Below are 24,145 nucleotides of genomic sequence, written 5' to 3'. Positions count from 1 at the left end.
TTGGAAGGCAGAAAGTGCAACAAGTGGCTGATGTGTACCTTTGAAATGTTACCACCATACCAGCGTGGGAAAAAGAAAAAGATTTAAAGATTTCAGAGTAAAATTTCTAACCTATACTTAGAGTAATGGCTACCTTTCTGACACATTAATTAGTCTTTAATATGTTCCCCGACAGGCAAAGAAAAGTGTACAAAAGATCAAATGCTAATGCTATTCCAAGTAGCAAAGATACTTCTCTAAGGCAAAAGAAATTTTTTTAAAAAATGCTTGTTGTATATCTTTAGAGTAAGGTATATTTTGTTTTCATCTTTCAGATGTAAAAATAAAGTTAGTATAATATGAAGAATTTATTTCTGTAAGAACTTTGGCATACCTTGGCCTACATAACATACTATTTTGTCATATATTTAGATAAAGGCCTCAAAGGTGTGCGTGCAACAAGACTTGTTGTGTGTTGACTGTATTTTGGGGCTTTTTAGAAATAAAGTGTAATATTTGTGTCTTTTCTAGCACCTCAGTTGCAGTGGAAGATGCACCGTTAGAGGGAGGAGGTGCTGCACTTGAATTCACTGAGCAGAAAATAAACATGATGGTCCTGGATATCTGCCACAAACCAGGTGGCAGCGAGTACCTGAGGCAAATTTATCACATCATCCGGCTCAATGAGGTAGGGAAACGGCCTTTTTACCGAGCAATTAGGTGTGTACTGGCCTGAGGCAGCGTCTGCTGGCAGCTAAGGGTTAGTCAAGGAGGGGATAATGCTTCTTAGAGTCAATATGAAATCCAATATTGAACTGTAATAGAATCTATTCAGCTTAGGCTTCCCTGCATTTGCACAGGAAACAATGTAGGCTTTTATTTATGTACTTAAACAAGAGTATGGCTCATAAACTTACCTCCGATTTAGATCATAGATCGGGGATACAACTTCAGAGATTGACAACAGTGGGGGAAAAGAAGTCAGCAGGCTACTGAGAATCGGACTTTTACCCGAAGTAAAACTGAATGTGGTAAATCAGTTCCCCTGATTTAAAAAGCAAACAAACCAACCCTACGTCTGTGTTGAGGAAGTAAATGCATCCACATTAAAACCTTATTTAATCTAGATAACTTTGCTCAGCTAAAGTGCTTTCAAAATTACAGTAAACAAATTCAGATTTGTTTGCTGCACGTGGAATTTGGGCAAGGTAAAAGAATTATGTCATTATTCCTAAGACTGTACTAAATTGCCCTAAATTACCTAAACTGTTCTGATAATATACACTGAAATAAACACAGGCTTGCTTAAATTGTATAATATGAATCTGCACAGCTTAATTAAGAAAGTTCTGTTTATTAGCTTTGATTACTAAATTGCTATTCCTTGAGTGCATAAGCAGGTGCTGTTAAGATTATTGCAAGTGTTCAGAATGTCTATAGTAAAATGCAAATATAGGCATAGGCCAAGATATTTTTTCCTTTCTTTTTCTTTTTTTTATCTTTTTAATTGATAGCAAAAGCCAATTAGACAACTATGCCTACATGCAGGTGGTGGAGAGCACCTCAATGCTGGCACTGTGCTCCTGAAAGTCAAATCAACTGTTTAGTTCCCTAAATATAGGCTTAAGAGCAACTTTTATCCATCTGTATTTGGAAGTTTTTGAAGCAATGTAAGCATGTATGCAGAGATGGCAACCTAATATTAATAGAACACAGAATCTTTTCAAGTTTTATCTTAATTAAATGGTACAGGAATTGAAATGAAAATTATTACTGTAATACAGTTCAAACTAAAACCTTTTCACCTGGAGCTTATTCAGGCTTGCTCTTAGTAGGAAGAAGTGAGGAAAAGATGATGAGAGAGACCTTCTAAAATAGCATAGAATCCCACTGTTAGGGCACTCACCTATGGGACAGGATATCCAGGCTCAAATCTTTATTCTGCTTGGTTTAAACCAGGGAATTGAATCTGTCTCCCACAACCAAAGTACCTGCTCTATCCGCTGGACCATTAGTTTTCCAGAGTGAAGCTTTGTCATTTTCTCCTGTTGGAGCTGTTCTGCTTTGTAGAAAATACTGTAAAAACCCATTCTGTTACTTCTAAGGTCAGAAATAGAATCGTATTTTAGCTGAAGGAGGTAGAATGCCCATATCAGCTGTTAGAGACCCCAATTCAAGAGTGGATTCCTGTGAGCATTCAGTTATTTATACAAAGTGGAGCAGCTCCAACAGGAGGCAGGAAGCTGAGAGAGAATTAGGTGGAAGAGGGACTTTACCTGCCTTTCTGCATCCCAGGTGTCTCTCCTTGAATTTCTGCAGCTAGTTAGAGCTTCATTAAAAATAGAACGTTTCTCGGTGGAAAAAACGGTCTTGTCAAAAAAAAAAAAAAAAAAAAAAAAAAATCCTGACCAGTTAGACTCTGCAGGACTTGGCTTTGAAATCTTGACAAAAAGTTACAATGTTGAACATGCTTTTGTCATAATGCACTCTTCAGTCTTATTTTTCAATAATAGTTTTCATAATTTGCAGTTATGTCTGAAGTGTCTGACTGCTAAGAGATAGACTTGATCTGCCTGCATGAAGGTCCATGCATCTGTTTTTTTTGATGCTTTAAACAATGAAAGGGTAGTGCAAAATTAGTTTGGATAGCTTTGTGCTGCACTGCTTAATAATTTCATGTGAATAGAAGCCCAAATGATGAGTCAGAAAATTGTCGCTCTTTATTTTCCTTAAAAAAGAGGAAAAAAAAAAAAAAAAGAATAGAGCTTTTTGAAAGCTGTGTTTTGAAATAGAACTATAATGATTTAAGATCTATAATAAATACTGCAGAACTCATAGCAGTCTACTGTACTTCATGTATATATCAAAAAGAATAATCATTTTAAAAAGCATCTTTGACTACCAGCTACTGAAAAGAAACCAATTCTCCTGAGCTGTCAGGCTCAAGAATATTGCACCTACTTCATTGTTTCCTGGCCAGTCACCGATAGCAAGGATATAGCTCATGTGTTTTCATTCAGACGCGGTTTCATTTCTGTTTATTTTCAGATTTTTAAAACATGACCTTTTCTGGTCAAAATACACTGTACTAAATCTACAATAAATGTAAACTCAGTACATTCTATACTAAAACAGCTCTTAATATATTTATTGTTGTTGATAAAATCTTTCTGAAGACATAAATCCAGAGTCTTCTCAGGGTAGAAAAAAGCCTCTGTTGGGAAGTGGCTATACTCCACTTAAAATTTTCAAAACCTTAGCAAGCATTAGTAATGAGTTCCAATACCTCTACTGAAAAAAACAGCAGATTCTGCCACAGCTGGCTCTGTGACACCCAGAGGGTTTTTCCAAAACTGTCTGCAGGGATTGAAAAAAATGTGAGCAAGTAAGAAGTGGGTTTTTTTTTTAAATAGTGAATCTATAAAAATATCTCTTAAATAACTCCCTTTAGCATAACTTTAGCATTTTAATGGCATGAAGTAATGAATCAGCACAGAAGAAGAAAACAAAATTTAGAGACTGAGTAAATGTAGGTAAGAGACTTGGGATATGGTTTCACAAGTAGATCTGAGTAGACCCTCAGAGATGCTGTTTCTCTTGCCCTTGTGTATTCCTGCTCCCTTTGTGCTGGTACTAGAAATTATGTGGATTGCTGATCTGACTGAAAACTTTTAATTTATTTATTTATATTCTGGCTAATTTCACAACATTATACCCTTGTCAACGCAAGGAAGTAGTTACAAGGAAGTAGCAGATTGGGCGGGAATCCTTATAGGCTAGACCACAGCTTAATCTAATGATTGTATTACTCTTTTAGAAAGACCCACTTAGGAGCTGCGAGTGGCTTGCCCAGTCATATAAAATGCTCCCTCACCACAGCTGGAAAAAATGTTATCATCTCAGTGCTACTGCAAAGTGAGAGGGCCCTTCATATCCCATCCACCTTAATGAAGACTCACCTTGAGTATTTGCTCAATGTTATGGCAATCCTATCATTGTGGGTTTCATTTTAATAATAATAAACTGTTAAATCACAGTAGTCCTTCCAGCAAATAGATCTTTAAATTTTTCATTATCTAGCTCTTAATAGAATGGCTCTTTTTAATCAAAACACTTTATTGGCATGCAGTGATTTATTTACATAGTAGTTTAAGAAGTGAAAACACAAGAGATTGTGGCCAAAATAATCATAATCTGTTGCAGTGCCATTTCTAAAATTGCTATGTAAATCATAAATGTTTTCAAGTTTTTGAATATTAAAATAATTAAAAATAACTTCAAAGAGCAGGAGATTATCTCCTGTATTTAAACAACTGTTTTGAGCATTTTTATTAAGCAATTAATTTATATTCATGCAGAAACTATTTCATGCTGCCTGAAGATAACTTTAAATATTTTGCATACATTATCATGTAGAAGAAATCATATGATAACCATTAGAAAAGCTCTTAGAAAACAGTTTCAATTTTCATTTCGGCTACATACACCTAACAAGTATTTTGAATAAGAACAAAATTTAATGATAATTTCTGAACAGTATATTTTGAATTCCTGAAGTTAGATATTGATGGAGGTTAGTTACTGTCTGTCATAGACCTGTTTTAGAAAGGCTTTGAATGTCAGAGATCGTTTACTGTCTCCTTTAACTACAAGGAATTCCTCTCAAGCACACAGTAAACTTGTGCTTGAGATGTGGGTAAATGATTGATCAAGAAGCCTAAGTAGCATATATTAATTTGTATTTTTTTTCCTCTTCCCCTTAAAAAGGATTATTTGAAGGAACAGCTATCCTGTGCGAATTGCTCTGAAGAGAGCGGTACCTCTGACGAGTGTTTGCCTTTGATACTGAAGGGCAAGGAAGAGCAGCTTGTCTTCAACCCTTTCCAGGTGCACAGCCAATATTGTGCAAAAGTGCTCAGTCAGGTTGGTGAAAACGTGGAACTTTGGTGCTACTGTACTATAATATACTTCTTGTGAACGTGATAAATATGGAGACTGAAATCACGCAAATGGAATTAATTACAGGAGTTCACATTTGATGAAGGAACGTTATTACTCAGGAAGCTAGTGAGGACACCCGTTATAGTGGCGTGATGTTCAAAGAGCTCCATTGTCCTTTTCTTCTATTGTGTGTAAGAACAATTTACATTTACTCACACTTTCTATGATAGTTCAGTGTAGTAAAGGAAAGCCCATTATTAACAGTGACATTTATTACATCTATGTAATGGTAAATAGGGATTAGTCCTTTTGAAAATTATGGCAGAGCTCCAAGTGCACATTCAGAATTTTACCTGGTAAGTCCTTCATAGAAATACTCGCCAGTAGTGTAGAGGACTCTTTGAAAATGCATCAGATTCACAGATTAATGAGATAAGCAAGGCAAAGAGGAAATACGTAGAAAAGCATTCATTAAGCTATACTAGTCATAGATAAAGGAATATAATTTACTTTCAGAAATTTAGAATAGAAGTTAAAAAAAAAAAATTGGGATGCCTAAATTACCACTAGAGAGCAACATGAATAAGTTCCTTCAGAAAATGGTACGTACTTTCTCAAAGCACTTGGACACTTGAAAAAAAAAAATCATTATACTTTTTCAAGTCTTAATCCCTCAGTTCAGCTATACCACTAGAATTCCATATACTTTAAAATAAATTATATTTTAGTTACATGAAGTTCACTTCACAGACTTCTGGCAGAAAGATGGCTTTTCAGCACAATTTTATTTTCAAATGGAATGATCTCCATTCTCACTTATGCTGTTACTGGACAATTCATTAGGTATTGCTGTAAAGCATACCTAGTAATTTTTTTTCTCTTTGCTTAATGAATGCTGGATGATCATCATGTTGTAATCAAACTGTTAATATCCTGTACAGTCAAACTGGTTAATACCAGTTTCACAAGGCTTCTTATTCCAGATTAGTATGTTTTAAAAGCATTCTTTTTCTTCCATTAGTGCCATTTAGTATACATCCACTAGATGTGTATACTAAATTGATGGAATTTAAGAGAGTACAGAATCATTTATATGAATGAACTTGGTTAAGAAATACCTAAAATAATTTGCTTTGCCTCAGTCTCAATTCATTAATAGTGTAGTCAAATAAGACCTTCCTGAAGCAGCAATTCAGGACAGAATTTTTCTGCTCCACGGTAGTTTTGCAGTATTCTATTAATCAACAGATGAGAAGAGGTAGATCTTATGAGATAGCTTTGGATTTTGCAAATTTTTGGCATAAAATCTCTTATCTAAAAAAAAAAAAAAAAAAAAGCAGAGTTTGTCAATATAAAGACTTGTTTCATGCACTTAAAGAATTTAGTTCTCTTTACCATAAAAAAAAAATGTACATTTTATTTTGCAGTGTGGAACTTTACATTTCTAAAATAGTGATCAACATACTTCAGTGTTCAATCTCCTGTGAAAACTATTGCCAGTGCTTGCAGAGAATGCAAAAGCCTTGGCAAGGATCAAATTTCCTTCCATTAGGATACATTTCTTCTTAAATTCAATTCTTAGTGGTTGGGTTCTACCATGAAACCTGGTAGCATGTAATTCATTATTGCCTTGTTGATTTTTGTTCAATCTAATGTAGCTAGATTTGTTTTTTAGTACATGAACTATCATTTAATCCTTCTATGGATATGTATTTTGTCAATGATTATGTATTGTATTTAGAAAAAAAAATTCCCTCGGAAGACCCAGTTGGAGTAGGCAGGCAATACAGCTCGTGATTCCGAAGAGCTGATGGAGCTCTAGCCAAAGACTCTCTGTACCATGTGATGTTATACAGTGTAGGCATGCTCTTAGCTTCCTCACTACAGGATTCTTTAAAGAAATTGTTTTAAAAGCTTTCTGAAAGAAAATCACACCCTTTGCTGGGATATGTACAAAATGTAGTACACTAGCTGAGGTTCCTTTCCTGAAACGTTGCTAATTTGTCACCAACGTGTCATATTTAGCAAGTTACTTCATTATAATTTCAATCAACTTTATGGTTCCTGAAATACAGTCTACTGATCCATTATTTTCCAGATCAACACTATCACTTTTATTAAAGATATGTACATTTCTTAACCTTTCAGCCTTCTATTTCAATAGATGATTTTTAGGAGTGTGTCATTTCTGTTACCAATCAGCCACCTCGCTCTTGCATTCCTGCAAAATCTTGAATAATTACCATCTGGTCCTAGTAACTTGTTGCCCTTGGCTTTTATCAATTTGTCCTGGCAGCTCTGTCTCTGCCAGTGCTGCTGCTTTATTGTCTAATAAGAATATATTTAAGCTATACAAGTCTTCCCCAGTCAAATGAAGAAAAATATTGCAAAGAAATAATTTTCCTTTCCTGGAAACTTTTTTCTTTTTTCTTTCTTTCTTTTCTTTTTTTATTCTTTAAACAGACTATTTATTTTTGAGTAGAACTGGTTGGGTTGATGGACTTCTTGTAGTTGTTTTCTGGTGTATTTATGAATTTTCCTAGTTGTTTTCATGGTATTCTCTGTCTGTCTCTTCCCTTCCTCCTTTTTTTTTTCTTCTTGATTCTACCAGTATTTTCACCATAGTTATTTATTAAATTTTAATTCATTGTAGAGGATTGAATGCTTGCCTGTTTTCTGCCCTACTTTCCGTCCTTTCATATACTGCTCTCATTCCTGTTATTCTCATATTTGACTCCTCCTCTCATTTCTTATTTTTCAGTTGTGTGCTTCTTCCTTCGTTTTCCACTTTCACTGTATGTTCTTCTTCCTTTAGTCTTGTCTTGTTTTCTTACTCTACATTTCACCTGTTTTTTTAATCCTACTTTTCAGTGTATGCCAGAGATGAAAGTTAGTGAGAAAATCAAATGAAAAGAAGAATGGGAGTAAAATAAGAAGGGAAGGAAAGAGAGGGATTATCTCAAGGAATTACACTGGTACTTTTCTCCCAGAAGAACCAGGTGCTGTCTGTGAGAAGAAAAAGATAACCTGCAAGATATTTCCATTTTTTTGAGAAGCTTCTTGAATTTTAAGTACGCAATGCCCTTCCAGTGTTGCATATAATTTTTGAGTGATTATCTCCCAAAATGTTGAATTGTAGTCATTACTTGACCAGTACAGGCAATGAAAATTAATTTTATACAACAAGCAGTGCTGTTTTGTAAACAGGAATATCATATATAGTCATTTGTCCGCTATTATTGTAGATCTTTTTATTTTAAACAAGCTCTCTCTCTCTCTCTATATATATATATATTGAGCAAGCAGTTTGAGGTTATGTTAATTCATATTGTTTAAGCTTTCTGGTATTTAAAATAACCATCTGGTAACTAGACTGTCTTACAAAAAAACCACAAGTAAACCATCATTCTCTAATTAAGATACAGGTTACATTGGGAGTTTCAGCTATACTAAGTCCTGCATGGCAAACTTTTTGTTAACAGTAGAAAATGTTAATTGCTGTTAAAATAAAATTGCCAATTATTTTGCCTTTCAAAAAAAGAGTCAAGCTTTCAGACAAAGTGATTGGGCAAAATGCCATTAACAGTTGGAAGAATAACGGTTCAAAAATTGATTTATCTTTTTATAAATAATGGTTACATCCCCAAATGGATTTATAAATTAATTGCTGTCTTACTGGAATAAAAACCGTCTTCTGTGGACATGATTGATATCATCTGTCTAAGTCCTTGTTCTAGACCCCCCTCTTCTTCTTGGTTAGTATATCACAGCTGGAGCTTTAATTTACTGATCATATTAACACTGATTAATAACTAACAATAGCTTCTTCCCATGTATCAACAGTCAGCCATTACTGAATGGAACTGGGATTGGTCAAACTTGCTGCCAAGTTATTTGGGACCGAATCAGATGACCTTCAGGGTGCTGCTGGCACACAGGTAATGGAATTCTGGAAACTGCACTTTTCCAATTTTCTCTTTTACTTCATAAAGGTCGATGCGCAGAGATTTTTATGAGTGCGATTTATGAAATAAATTACATATTTTAAAATGATACAATTTTAAAATGGAAATACTTATAGTTTTTTCTGCGTTTTATTCATGGCAAGTTAGCTTGTAATTCTTGTTTTGAGGACTTAATGTGGTTTTCTGGCTAAGACCTGAGTCTTGGCTGATATTGCCCTTATATAGTGCTTTAAAAAATAATGAATAACTTTGAACTTTTCCAAGCTTGTACTGCTCAAGGAGATTTCAGCTGTATAGCACAGAACTTTGGGCAATGTTCAAATATCAATGAGGTCTAAATCCAGCGAGGGCATGAGAAGTACAGCTAGAAATAAAAAGTACTTCTTCAATAGTTTTAAGATATTAGAGCACATTTTAATCTCCCACCACTTATTTCTACTTGTAAAAATGACTGTTTAATTGATGAGCAGATATATTTAACATTATAATAAATGAATGAATAATACTGGTAAAATTCAGGTTGAAAGCTGTAAGTATCTAAATGAAACATTAAAATCTGCTGCAGGTAGAGTTGATGTGTTACAACTGTGTATAACTTCTTGGGTTAGAAAATATGTATTCTGACTTGGACCAAATTTAAATAGGCACAAGATTTCCTTCTTTTTGCAATCTTATGTTGTATAATACTCAACTGTTACTTGTGGTAATGAATACTTTCAATTCTGGGAGTTTCTGATTTCAGTTCCTCTTACAAGTGTTAGTCATTGTCACTCTGGCTTTTTAACTGTGCTTTTCAAGGTATTTTGAAATGTTCTTAACCACATGATATTTACCTGTAATTAATGTCCTTTCTTGTGGACAAGGTTTTTTCTGTGATATATCAAGTTTGATTTTATTAAGAGTATCTCATTTTCTGTAGGCTATATTCTGTAGGGAATATCCTACCTTCATATCAGTCAGGATATGTAGCTAAAATCACAGAAGATACTGCTGAAGCAAGGAATTGATTTCATAATGCTCACAACTTGTGCCTCAAATGATATTTGAAATTTTTGCAGTTGTTGCTGATTAAACTTTGCTAAAACAGTGTTGAAATTTAATTGTACTGTCTTCATAATCTCTGTCTTTGGCTGGAATGTCTTCAGAGTGTGAATTTATATGAAAGGGAAATATATTTTGATGATTTTTTTGTTTGTTTATTTAGATCCCTTTTTAAAAAACAATAGGACATGACAACCACACATTTTTCACATGTATCTCTTACAGCAGGAATATTAGTTCAATTTTTGTAGATTTTTTTTCCAAAATCTTGGCTACCTAAATCCTTATGAAAATAGGAAAATGTGCATGCTGGGAATGGAAATATGCTTCCTGGGAATGGAAATATGCTTCCCTCTTGGCAAATCATTCACTTCTCCTGCAGTTGTCCTTTGTTACCAACTGCCAGCACAGAACGTGGTCCATGGTACCACATGGACTTCTTGATCTGAACCACTCATGCCATTTTTCTATTAAATAGCAGAGATAATTCAATATTATTTTTTTTCTTTGATAGCTCTGCTGCTGATTCCTAGCACTTGTCCTTCATTAAAAATGAAGTGGTTTTCTCTTTTAAAAGAAACTCTAATAAGAACTTAGACTCAAGGTGGTTCTTATACATCCCTTCATGTTGATGTCATGAGCATGAACTAAGGGGAGTAGAAAAGTCTGCTGTGATTTGCAGAGGGAGCATTTTCTTTGGGCATTTCAGCTTGGCTGACTTGAGACACATCTTGTACTTTTTTGGATCTCTTCATAGTGTGTAGAGAAACCGTATTTTTTGTTCCTCTCAGTGTTCACTCATTCATCGTATCATTCATTATCTGCATCTTTTCCTCCTTTTTTGTTTTTAATAAGTACCCTAATTGTTGTCATCTTTTCTCATTTGAAAATGTCTCCATTCGTTGTCCTTCTATATGATATGGAAGCTCGTATCTAGAAGTGACATTTTGCAAGGCATTAAGGATTAGCTCATATATTTTATTATTCAAACCTTTAAGTACTACATTCTGTAGTTTATAGAGCAACAGATCATTTAGATGAGCATTAGGTTTATCTGGTAATCCAGATGTCTGCCATATTTCCCAGCATCTTCACCACAGCATGTCTTTATGTCAGGATATTTTCAGTACTGCTAAAGTGTGTCTGATCCATTCTTTGAACTGGCTAGACCAGTTCTAGCTTGCCTTGTGCTTAGTCAATTAAGCTGGACTCAAGTAAGCCTCGTCTTTAGATGGTTCTTCATAGTCCTAAAAATGCCTTAATAGCAGTCTTGCTTGTGCTCAGGAGTTAGGTTTCAGGCTGAGTGTGATCATTTTGTCTTATTTCTGATGGATCCATTATGTTTTTACTAGCTCCTCCCTGAGATGAGCCGAATGAAACCAAGGGCACTGTTAGGAAAGAGAACTATCAGTTTATAAAGTAGATGTTTATGTTGCTTTTATTATTCATTTAACATATCCAATGAGCTTTCCCTTATCAGTTACTTATGTGCTGGCGAAATATTTTTGTTCACAGTGGACAGAGAATGGTTTCCTTTTTTATGCTTAAAGAGAAACACCGTCTGTTGTATATGAAGTAAAATAAGTATATTCTGCTCTCTTCTGTGCAAAAACACTAAAAATACTTATGGGACTCGTTTACAAGGGAAATGATCCCCTAACCTAGTTAATGACTGAGTTAGATGGGAGGGGGTTATGGGAACCTTGTCCCAGAGCCTGCAAAGTAGTTGGCAAATTAATTAGATGGTGGTTAGGGGCAAGTAAAAAGCTTCTAGGATGGGTTAAAAAGGGAATGAGTATTACTCCTGCTGGCTGCATGTGTGCGTGGACCTATTCCACTCATTCCTATGACTCTCAAAGTAAAAATGTTTAGAGGATTTCCTACAAACTGAGGCTATGTAGTTACTGGTGTTACTGTATTTAAACTTTATAGAATCATAGAATCATTAAGGTTGGAAGGGACCTTTAGAGATCATCTCAAATATAAAAGGTTGTAAGGAATAGCCTGGTAAAGTTGGGCAATACTCAATATCAAAAAATTCGTGTTCTCTATTTGCAGTTCAGACCGTTAGAAACTATAATCATTTTTTTTCTCATAGGAATAAAAGATGCTTTCTTTATCTTTCTCTTTTTATTCCTGTTGCATATTTTTCATAATTCTAGTTGAACAGATGAAATGCTGGTTACACTTTTCAGTTATGCTTAAAATAATATTTGATTAACACAGGTTTGCAAAAATGTCCTGCACAGTTACACAGATGCATTCTGCTTTTGTAGTAGCCTTGGCACTCTTTCATTCATGCTTAGATATATATTCATCGCCAAAAAGTTTGATTTGAGTTAAATACTTTCTAGTGTTGTTTGTATTTATTTTCAATAAAGTATCTCAGTTGGCTTGTACATAAACTGCTAATACTTTGCTTATATAGAGTTATAAATTATGTATAATTATATATATAGTCATAGTGTTGTGATATAACCCACTTTGTGCGAACTAGGACTTTCACTTGCATTATACATATTGCTGTAGAAAATAAGTACTATCCATTCGCTGTAATTATGACAAAATAACCAGATATTTGAAAAATAAGTAGCTGTTCTCCCACACTGAAGTAATTTACTGAGAGGCTTCCCTCCTTTGTGGTTTCACAGAGTTTCACAGAGCACTAGGTACCAGTACAGGGGATTGAGTGATGATTTTGTTGGAATGATGTATGTGTGTGCAGGTGAGCAGAAGCATTCAAGCAATAACGGGAACAGAGAGAGAACTTACAGCCTGGCAAGGCCAAGGACAGCAAAGTACAAGCTATTAAGAACAGGAAGCCTAGCAATTTAAAAACCAAAAGGGGATGTGTTCGTTTACCATAAACAGATAAGAAACATCACCGTGTTAGACAAAGTACATAAGTTGAAAACAGTATTTATTCAAGTGAGTAAGAATAGCCATGGAGTAAGTGTAGAGTGGGAACTGGATAATGATTTCCAACAGAACAGTGAAGCAGAAGAACACTTTTTTTCAGACAATATTTTTGTGATGATGGAATTTAAGTAGTTTTTAAGATGAAACAGGACTGACCCAGTAGTTCACCTCCAGTCTTACATTCCTTGGATAAATACTGTCAGCTGCCCAGCAGCTTTGGAAGGTGCAGTACAGAACCTGGAGCTGTTTATGTATGACTTCAGGGAAACTATCAGACTCTAATAGCTTGTTTTATTGGGTAAAAATTCAAAAACCGGGTAAAATGTGTTTTGCAATGCTGTGACTACCGAATCTACACAAACACTGGCATTCGAAAGATGTCAGACATTGCTTAAAGTAGTCCAGACTGCATCCTGGCCTATCCCTGGCACTCAGGTGATGTGCTAAACTTCAGAAGATCCCTTTATGCTGAGGAAGGTGTGCTGATATTCTGCCTCTCTTTGGAACATCTTTTTATGGATTTGGTGAGGCCTGACTACTTGCTTTTTATGGATGAATTTATTAACAAAGTTGTGGCATTTCTCATACGTAAGGTAGGCGATCTGATCGTATGTTTTACCATTGATTAAAGCCTAGTAAAACTAAAATTAAGACAAGAATTCTTGTTTAGAATTTTGAATGATTGCAGGGCAAAATCTGCATAGCTTTGTATATTCTAGTGGATACACAGACACCATCTGTTGAGAATGGTAGCCATATGGTGAACTATTTATAGGAAATGTTTATATTCATTGTGTTGTTGATTATCTAGATATCTAGAAAATGCTCTTTTAAAATCCAGTTTATCAACACATGGAAAAATGTATTATGAAGTTTTGAAATTGAAAGGAATGTCAACAAACTGCATGCATTTTAATTCTTTTTATGAAAAGATTTTATATGACTCTATAGAAGTCTGAATGAGAAATAAGTGAACCCATCAAGGATGTGAAAAGATAGTATACTCTGACAATATTTTCTGTAGGAGAAACAAATAGTGGAAGAGTTACTGTTGGCATGCCACAAGGATATGAGCTGTAACTGCCTGGCAGAGGATGATAGTGTTACATCTAGTGTGCTTTTGGATGTGTTAGTTAATCCTCCATCAAGACTGCAGATGTCCTAGACTTTCCATATCCAAATTGTTGGATACTGGAAGTCCATGATGATGTTGTAGTGACAAATCAATTATTAACGTTGTCTTAATGGAGAATGTTAATGTCACTAAGGATCACCTGCCTGATGAGTTTGTAACTGATGTCGTGATAAGGCTTATAAGAACAGGCTTGCTAAAAGGCATGGTAAATCTGTGAAAGACATTTATATTCTATTGCTGCCATATTAAAAGAAGAAGCTGAAAGGTGCTAATATAGCGTTGCATATCTCTTGGTTGACCACAGAGTCATATTTAGATGTATTGGTGTATGTGTCTCCTCAAAAAAAAAAAAAAAAAAAAAAAAAAAAAAGAAAAGAAAATCCACTTTGGATAAGCAAGGACCCTGTTTCATAATTATGAGTCTATTATTAACAATGTATCTGTCACATCCATTAATATAAGGACACTTGCTATCTTCTGGCATGGCTAATGAAACTGCTCTCCAATCTCAGAGTACCTGCCAAAACCAGGCTTAGTTCCCGGCCTGGTGGTTTAAAGCACTGGTGGCAGAATGTACACTGACCACTAGCCAAGGGAAACACTGTTTGAATTCCACTCTAGTTGTTATTACGTGCCCAGCTATATCATGCATGCCACACATAAGTGAGGCTTAAGGTGAGACTTTCGGTGTCCTGTAGACCTTGCTGGTTGTTCTCTTTCCCTTTCCGGTGGGTTACTACACCCACACAGTCTATTGTTTAAAAAACAACAACAACAAATACATTCTGCAGTAGGAGGTGCAAAAAAGCAGGGGACTGTTGTATCCCAGCTTGTCTTAGTATTAACCTCTCCTTGCTAAGGCAAGTCCCTTGTGATGAAATCTCTGTGTATATAAAGTATAGAAGTATGACTGATGGCTGTTAGAGTAAAATCATGGTAAAATTACTTCAAGTTTTTTTTTAATACTATTTCCATTTTTATAAATGTTTTGTATTAAAAAGCATTATGAAATAGTAAGTATTTAGCATTGTCTACTGGGTAAAACATAGGCCTGTGAGCAAGAACATGTTTTTCTAGCAATTCACTGCATCTTAGTTCTCCCACTTGAATTTAGATAACATTTGACCATATTTTTATGTCCTTTGCTGTGATGGATAAGATGTCCTTTCCTGTATGTCCTATGCTTTGATGAAAAAATCTAAGTAAATTAGATTGTTAATGTTATTAATTGTTAATGTTATTAATAATGCATGTGTACATTTACTGTTAGGATTCAAATCTCATCTGTTTCTTTAAAAAAGTATGTTTATAGCTAGGTATTTCTTTATACTGCAATCACAAATCATTGTTTGAAAAGTCTATTTGATACAACAATATTTAATGTTATTATCTGATTAACCTGGTGACTGGCATCCCATAACATTCTAGCTTTTCTTTAAAACGGATACATCCTTTCAATCTGCAAATAATTTGCCTTCCTTTCAACTCTGTCTCACATCCTGTTGCACAGTAAGAATTTTTAAGTGGATGTAATCATGTTCGCCTTTTTCTTATCTCTTTTTCTTATTTCTGAGCCTTTCTGATCCAAATTTACATTCTTGATGCACAGTGATCTTAACTATGTACCAATGCTCAAAGCATCCGTTAATGCTCGCCTGAGTGCTGACTACTCCAGCTGTACACGTAACCTAGCTACTCATCTCACCTATGGACTTCCTCAGTGCACATGCAACGGAAAACACTACAGGATGCAAGCCAACAAGCTAAAAGTCTGTTTTGTCCATTAACCTGCTGTTTCTTCCTTCTGCTACTTTTAGATTATGGATTTTCAGCAAAATGCTATTAACACAGAATAAACCAGTTTCCATATAGGATTCTGTATTTCTTTGCAAGCTGTAATGAGTTGAGATGTGCAAATCCTCTTTAAGATGGAGAGGGAATTATTGATGTCAGTTTAATAGATGGAAATTCTGGTCCTGTAGTCACCTTTAAGTTTCTTTTGCATTGCAAAATTACTCTTTAGCAAAACCCTGAGTAGAGCCTTTTGATCTTTTCATGACTAAATTTAAAGATACAAAAACTACCATGTGGAAACTAATCCATGGGAACTGTTCATGTGTGCAGTCCTAGCTGGCACCTAGTAGTTCAACTTGACTTACACATCAGTAAGAGATCACTTTACTAGCTTGAATTACCTTACTGTCCTCTTAGAGCTAGCCTTCATCAGGCCCCTCAGATTTTCCTTGAAGGAGATGGGGAGCAACTTGATGCTTTCTCTTGACCCAGAGGTATTTGCTGTTGCTACCACGAGGCAAATAGTTGAGTTTTGGTGGTGGCTAGCACATGCAGGTATGACAGACCTTCCCAGCTGTAGCTCTTCCCTGTCTGCTTTCCACTCTCTTTCCATACCGATCTCTCTCCCCTAGCTTGTTTGCCTTTTCAAATCCCTGCACTTCCCTTGTCCTGTCTGGCAACAGTTAACCGCTTAAAGAAGGACAAAAAGTCCTGAAGTCCCAGTTGACCCTCTCCCCAGGCCCTGTTGCCAGAGTCAAGCTGTCCTTAAAAGTTTTATGATCATGACAGTTTTGAGTATGCTGCAGAGTTGGGCACTTCAATGCACATGCTCTTAAGAGCTATTGTGATTTGAGTAATTGGTTTAAAATCTGCATAGACACTATGATTTGGTAGTTTCTGAGCTAGCATGCTGCCTGATAATCTGGCCTATAAAAACTGCTTTTTTGGTAAACTTCATTTTGAGATCTAACAAGAAAACTCTGTCTTTGTAAAGAGTTGGAAGCCATTATGCATCCTGCATCATGTAGTAAAGAGGGAATTCAAAATTGTCATTCTAACAGTTGACACTGAAAAATGTCATTGAGGAAAGCTTTTTTATGGTAGTCTTTAGATTGACAGGTTATGACAAAACTGCATTCATGTTGCTTGAATACATCTTTTGTCTAGTTTTACATGCTTTTTGACTTGTCTCGAAAATGACATATTGAGGTTTTCATTAGCCTTAACCAGGTGTGATTTTCTTTATAGAAGATACCTTGGTAGGACTGTAGAGTTGAAGGCGAATAAACCAGTGAAGCTTAGAAAGGCCATGGCCCGTCTTCAGATGGTAGCGAAGAGTTGAAAGACTCATTAATCAACAGCCAAGTCACAGGTGTGATGGCTTTCTTGCAAACTGCCAACAGACTGTGAAAGTCACATCCAACACATGAAACTGTTACACTAGACACATCTATAAACAGTCTTAAACTTTTTTTTCCTTCCACTTTTAGTTGAAACAACACAACCCTAGGCTATTTTCAGTATTGATTTAAGATAATTTAAAATAAAAATGTTTGTGCTTCTGGGAAATGCTATTCGGTTTATAAAACAAAGAAGGTATCTTTTTTCTCATTACAGTACAATAGCAAGTGTAAACACAGTTGCTGTTTTGATTGCAATGCGAAGTTTATATTTTAACATTATAAATTTTCAAACACATTAAATGTAAGTAAAAGCATTAGCAGCAAAAATAATAGTGTTTTCTGCATATAAATGAAAGGCAATTTTCCTCATGATTTTGTATCCTTTCCTCCAGTACAAAAATTATCTGGAGCAGAATTTTAGTTATGCCATAGTGCTGCTTTGTAAACAAGAAATCATAAAATGCTGAAAGTGAAAGGATTCAGAAGCTCTTATTATTTAATCACCCAAACATGGATTTTTCACCTGTACTGATGGGGAAAAAACATGGTAAAAAGCCAAACAAGGAAATCTCCATATAATTTTTTTCCGTATCATTCTTCCCTAAACCCTGTATATCCCTTGGAATGAAGGACAGTATAGGTGCAGATTTCTTATAGCATTCCTTATTTTTTTTCTCCCTTTTCCCCAGATTATCCTTAAATTAAAGTACTCCCTATAGGAAAAAGATAATTTTACTCTGTCAAAGAGCAAAGGATGTGAATTTTCTTGGATTTTTTTTTGCATTTGCTAATTCATTAGTTTCTCTAAATGTCATCCTTTTCCGAATAAGGGTGCTTAAGATAGCAGATATCTTTAAAATCTGAAGGAGATGAGAATCCTGTTCCACCTTCCCCTAGAATTAGAAATTTCTGTATGGGATTCAGATTATCTTCTGTTTCCATCTTTAGCAAATTTGTCTTAGTTTTGTACTTCAAATGTAGAAATTAAATTTAATTTGCATTTCTATTTTTTTCTTTATGCCTGGATCACTAGTTGCAAAGCTGTTTTCTTATTACTCAATATAAATCAGTGGAATTGCATAAAAGTGAAATGTTTGCTGACTCAGCTTCACTGTAGTGCACACAAAAGCCAGGGAAGTAATGGTGCTGCATTTATTGATGAAGAAATAAGATATAATAGTGGTATATCAGAAGTGATCTCTGTTTTGTCTGTACAGGGTTCTCTAAGCAGATATTTGAATATACCTGTCTCTATGATGAATCTCTGAATCTGTTACAAATGAAGAAACAGATATATCCAATTACTCAACTCACTGCCACTGTATCTTATAGGAAGGTTCCTAAACTATATGCAGCTGTCATGTCATGTCTCACATTTTAGAAAGAACCTTTCTAATTTTTTTTAATGGCAGTGTATTTACAAACAGATTTTACTACTGGATTGACTAGAATTGTATTTTGTTCCAAGTTTGACCATATATTTTTGCCTATATTTTCTTCTCCATTGACTTTTCAGTTGTTGCTGTAACTCGGTAATTAAACATCCCTGCAAAAAGAAACGTCTAGAATAATACAGAAATGATCCCTTTAATTGTACTAATAAAGACTCTGACAGCTGAATTTAAATACAACCAAACTCTTCTCGCTAAAGTGTTAATGAAATTAACAATAAAAAAAGTATAATGATTTCTCTTGAGATAATTACATGGGTAATTTAACAGCACATTTGGATAAAACCTGAAAGCATTTGTATGATATACAGTTAAACATCAGTAAATGGTATATAGAAAATCGAAGACTTTCTTATTGTTTCCAAAGTACAAAAGCAATCTTTAAAAGTGTTAAGTAGTGCTCCTGCTTAAAGTATTTTTATTCTTTCATTTCTATCTCCCATTTTAAACACAACATCAGTTAATATTTCATAGAGAGTTATTGTCAGACTATTCCGTAGAAAAAACATTTCATATACTTACTAGTCTCGAAGCAAAAGCATAAAGGGAACTGGCTGTTTTCTTGCATGCATTGTAGTGGGAAAATAGTTGTTGTATAAGAAATTTTGACACAATAGTTTCAGCATTTCAAAAAAAAAAAAAAAGTTTTCCTCTTTGTTTCCAATAGTTAAATTATCTGCATGACTTTGGAATAGAAATATGTGACACTACCTTACAGGCATTCTTTTTTAAAAAAAAAATGAGAAACCATAATTTAAAATGTAAACAAGATCTTTATTAGTTAACACAATATTGAAGATCTTTGGTACCTTAATGACTGTATGTTGGCCATCAGATGCTGTGATGGTATCAGGTGTACAAATCAAACTGGTCTGGTAGATGTTCCTTAATTCCTATTTTTGAAAAGGTCTATCTCTTGTTGTGCATGTTCTTCATGTAACACCATTTGTTGAAGAAAGAATGGTTAAATCAGCATAAGGCAAGCTTATGCCAGTAAGAAAGTATCTCTGTACTGATAAGATCCTCTCTACTCTGTGAATTTTGGTCGTTTTAACAGTGGCAAATAGTCAAGAATGTAATATGGAGTCATCTTGCATTCTATGATTTTTCTTTTTCAATTTTGTTAGTGTTATGTTGCTGTTTTTTTTTGTTTTTGTCTTTTTTTTTTCGTTGTTGGTGGTGGTGGGGTTTTTTTTTGTTCTTTTTGGATTTTGTTTTTTTTCCTGGAATTATCTTGATGTCTCTGGTTTGAGAGATGGGGGAACTGAACTGGTTTTAGTACGTTTCTAAATGGTTATGGAAGAGTGGACAGGTTACCCTGTAGAATGTGCACATTTTTCTTTTTTAAAATTGGAAGCAGTCTTCATTGTCCAAGTAGATCCCAAATCAGAGAAGATTCTCCCAAGTAAACATTGTGGATTAAACCACATCTGATTTGCATATCGTAGCTTTTACCCATCTTTACATTTTTCACTTTACAATAATAAATAGACTTGCAAATTAGGAGGCTTGCTCTATGCTGGTTCCATTTAAAAGCAGTAACTTTTTTTCCAAAGTGATTTTTTTTCCACAGACAACACAAGAATAATTAATGTATTGTCTTTCATTATAAATGGGAACACATAAATACTTTAGGTAACTAGATCATTCATGGAATTTGTTTCCATGCGCTTTTAGTTCCAAGACTATAAAATTTCTATTTAAATCAATCCAATAAAGATTATATTTAACAGTAGTAAACTCTTGTTATTAAAAATGTGGTTTTGCTGTTTTCATCATATATTAAAATAGCTTAACATAGCCTTTATGGAGCAGCTGGATTTAAGAAGTTGTTATAAGGATATATTCGGATTTTAAACATAAAAAAATGAGCCTGGATAGACGGTGACTGTTTACTTTTAATGTTAAAGTCACCTTTCACAAAGTAATGATAAGCTCCAAATCAGTCTCTAAAATTTCATGCACTTTTTTTTTTTGAGATTTTTAACAGTATAAGTTTCAATAATCTATTAAATCTGACCAGTATGAGTAGTACTGAAGTTTGACCTAATAACAATAATCTCAAAGATTGATTCTTTTGGAAAAAAAATTTTAAAAATGCTTGCTTTTACTGATGATTTTACATAAACTGCTGTGTGTGATTTACTGGATGTGAACTGTGAACTAAGAGTATCACACTACTATTACTGTGAACTAAATACTAGAACAGAATGTAATGCAGTCCTGTAGTGTGGGTTAACAAAATTTGCCCAAAATATTGAGTTTTCAATATTCTACAAAAAAAAAAAAAAAATCAACTCCTTATGAATGTATTATGCCTACTTTCTATATATTGTTAAAAAGTTCTCTTCAAATATAATAATAACTGTCTTTAAGTAAACCAGAAAAGATGATGTTGCATTACTTTGTTTTAGTTCTTTAGATTTGTAAAATGAAGGTATTATCTAGAGAAAAAGAGCAGTCTATACTAAGTCTTCATCATCTGTCAAGTATATAGGTTTAAATTATGCTTTATTTCTTTTCCAAGGTGTATTTTCTCCCTCATTCCTACTCATAAGATGAAGTTGAATCCTAATTGTGCACAATCTTCAGTATACGAGAGGTCCAATTTGTCAGATTTTCTTTATTTATCTCGATATTTCCTCTGTCTACAAGAATTGATAATGTGTTGACATCCTACTTTTTTATCATGAAATCGCTGTGGCTTCCATAATATTACTACTCAGAGCTTGATATGAGTTATCTCCACATATGTGTTTAATAAGAATTTACTTCTCAAAAATGTTCTTGTAAAAAAAAAGATTCTGAATTTGAATTGTGACTTTTTGCAATAGATCGAAGAAGTGACTGTAATTTTAAAGGGCTTTTGTAAAATATTAGCTAAAAGAGCATTAAAATACTGTCCCATTATATATTTCCATATCTTCACAAAGATATGGAAGAAGAAGGTTGCTGTGTTTTGCAACTTGGAATATTTCTGGAAAATTGCGTGTATTGCTGCTGCACTTCTGGTTATGCTCGCACTGATAGCAGAACCCTTCCTTTGAAGTAGGACCAAAATTATTCCTGAGGCCTCCCACCCTTGCATTAGTAATGGAGAAAGGTTTCTAGAGAGAGAGGGGTTCTTGCAATCAGATATACAGTGTATGTGTAAAAGTAAGTAGGCCCCAACATGGCTGCCTGTTGTTTTAATGCTCTTTCATGAAAGACAAATATTTTAACCAAAATTCAGACAAGTAGCCCTATGTAAGCTAGTTTTTCTTATACCTTGTGAGAGCTCCAGAAATTCTGATAAGCATAAACTCTATTTGTTAGTCGAACTGATATTTGCTGCAACTGGTGTTTTTCTGGTTGTTTTACATTACAGCCACAAGCTGAAAAGTGTTGTCCATCTTTCTCTCCTTCCACAGCCCTTGAATGTGGCTTCAAACATGCACAAACTTGCTGTTCAGAGTAAATGATATATACCCAACTTGGGTTAAAAACCAACTTTTATTTTATTTTATTTTGTTTTGTTTTATTTATTTTTTTTGAGATCTAGCCCTATGCTAAACAAAGGTAAGCGAAAGATGGGCAATAATACTTCATATGTTTATCAAAGATGTGTGATCAGTGCCAACAGCAAATATTCCATTCCTTCTAATAACCTCCTAAAAAACCTCCATGTGTGCACTGAAGAATAACAATAACAGAATGGCATTTTTAAGGGAACCTAAACTTGAGAGCTCTCAAAAAGGAGCAATTGCAGCTACTCTCAGACACTTGAAAAACTAAACATGCTCTCAAAGGCTCAAGTCTTTCAGAAAGAAAGTCTTTCAAGACTTTGTGAAAGACTGAAATGGAAGATTCATAAAGAACAGTTCTCTTCATTCTTGCCTCAATTTGCAAACAGGCTGATGGAAGTTCAAACGACTGGGGGGAAAAAAAAAAAAAAAAAAAAGCCTAAAATTGTCACCTGGCAAGGGGTGCTGCTTTTCTTTATTACCTGATTTACCAGCCAAGAAAGGTAGTAGACTCAGAATAGGGTTTGTGTGTTGCATTTTGTGTCTGTATTTTGAGTGTCTGTGTTTCTGGTAAAAATTTAGCAGCTTGAAATCTTTATTTCCTCAAGATTATGGTTTAGTTTATTTTACAGTAGTGTGAAGGAGTATCTCTATGTTTTAGAAATATAAACATTGGCAGCTTGTTTATTTTATTGGTACTTACATCAGTGAGGAATAAGTGTCTTCTGCAGGAACTATGCTCATTATATCGTAATCTTTTCATTCATCAACTTATTTTAATTATTTTTAAACAACTGGAATAAGTCTTATAAGTCTTTGTACCTCTAAGAATTATTTTGTTCTTAAACTTCTTCAGAAGTCATGTGTGCTCCCTCTGGCCTTGTTGACTTGCTAATTTTTTAGTTTTCCAGTTTAAGCTCTTCTGACATGATAATCTTTTGATGGTACCTACTCTGTATCATCTACTGAAATGGAGAGTGATGCATTTTTCCTCCTGCAGAATGTAGAATTGCATTATGCACAATCACCATTACTTGATTCTCAGCTACTATTAATTTTTATATCAGCTTCTTGCATTTAATTAGACTAACAGCAACTTTTCCTTTTATTTGCTTTGTAGCATATTCTTCTGCAACATAATCTCTGAAATTGTTGAGACATTGTACTTCCAAAATTTCTTATTGGAACATTTTATATGAAAATACCTAAAATCAAACTAATGACTGTCTTGTTAGACTTTATGTCCTTGACCTGTCTTCTGTGTAGTCATTCTCCTTCTAAGTAAACCTGGATTTGGTGGAATAATTTGAGAAGTGTGTTCCTTCTTGAAGTCTTGAGAGTCTGTAGAGATTTAGCAAGGATAGTTTTCAGTTTGTGAAATTTGTTCATCTCTCTCATGTTCATCTATATGCTAAATTTTTTGTCTGTTTTATGTAGTTTTCAGATGGGAATTCCCTCACCCATTGGTGAACCTATTATGATTATGTAATATTTTTTATGTCAAGGCTTTATATTTGTTTGGAACTGTATTTTTTCTTCTGTCTGAATAGATGTTTGTAGAATATGGATAGATGGATATTTTGTTTTTCTTTTCTACTTTTTGCCCCTCCTGAATTTTACATCGCTCACCCTACAGCCCATACTGTTCCTAAGTGTATTTTTCTTCTTTCAATCTCAAAAGCCTCATTTACAGAGATTGGGAGAAAATGTTTTATTTTGTAATGGCCTTTTCAACAGTTTTTCTACTGTGTTTTGTTCGCTTTTGTCAAATTTAGTTTTCTTGCTTTAATCTGTCCTTGCTGTGATATGCAGAATTTTTCTACATGAGGATTAATGAGTGATTAATCTTTTTATTCTATAGTAAAACATAATCCTGAAACAGCTTATTCCCATACTTAATCTAATGAGTTGTCTTTGTGAATTCTTTACAATAACATGAATTCAACATGTTAAACTAGTTCTGGGCCCTGAGGAGGAGATGTCTTGTAAGAATCGACAGTGGTGGTTTTCCACT

General features: G+C 34.4%; 1 protein-coding gene across 1 annotated transcript in view; it reads left to right on the top strand.

Annotated features, from left to right (window-relative positions):
* Positions 1–24,145, top strand: part of KIAA0825 (KIAA0825 ortholog) — a 210,384-nt gene that overhangs the window by 95,500 nt on the left and 90,739 nt on the right. The window contains exons 18-20 of the mRNA XM_026044103.1: positions 511–667; positions 4,747–4,902; positions 8,764–8,858. Of these exons, the coding sequence (XP_025899888.1) occupies positions 511–667; positions 4,747–4,902; positions 8,764–8,858 (408 nt within the window). The remainder of the gene's footprint in view (positions 1–510; positions 668–4,746; positions 4,903–8,763; positions 8,859–24,145) is intronic.

Source organism: Nothoprocta perdicaria, unplaced genomic scaffold, assembly GCF_003342845.1.
Source record: "Nothoprocta perdicaria isolate Ctin4 unplaced genomic scaffold, notPer1 scaffold_35, whole genome shotgun sequence".
NCBI lineage: Eukaryota > Metazoa > Chordata > Aves > Tinamiformes > Tinamidae > Nothoprocta > Nothoprocta perdicaria.
Note: the sequence above shows the minus strand (reverse complement) of the source record. Positions and strands in the feature narration are given on the sequence as shown.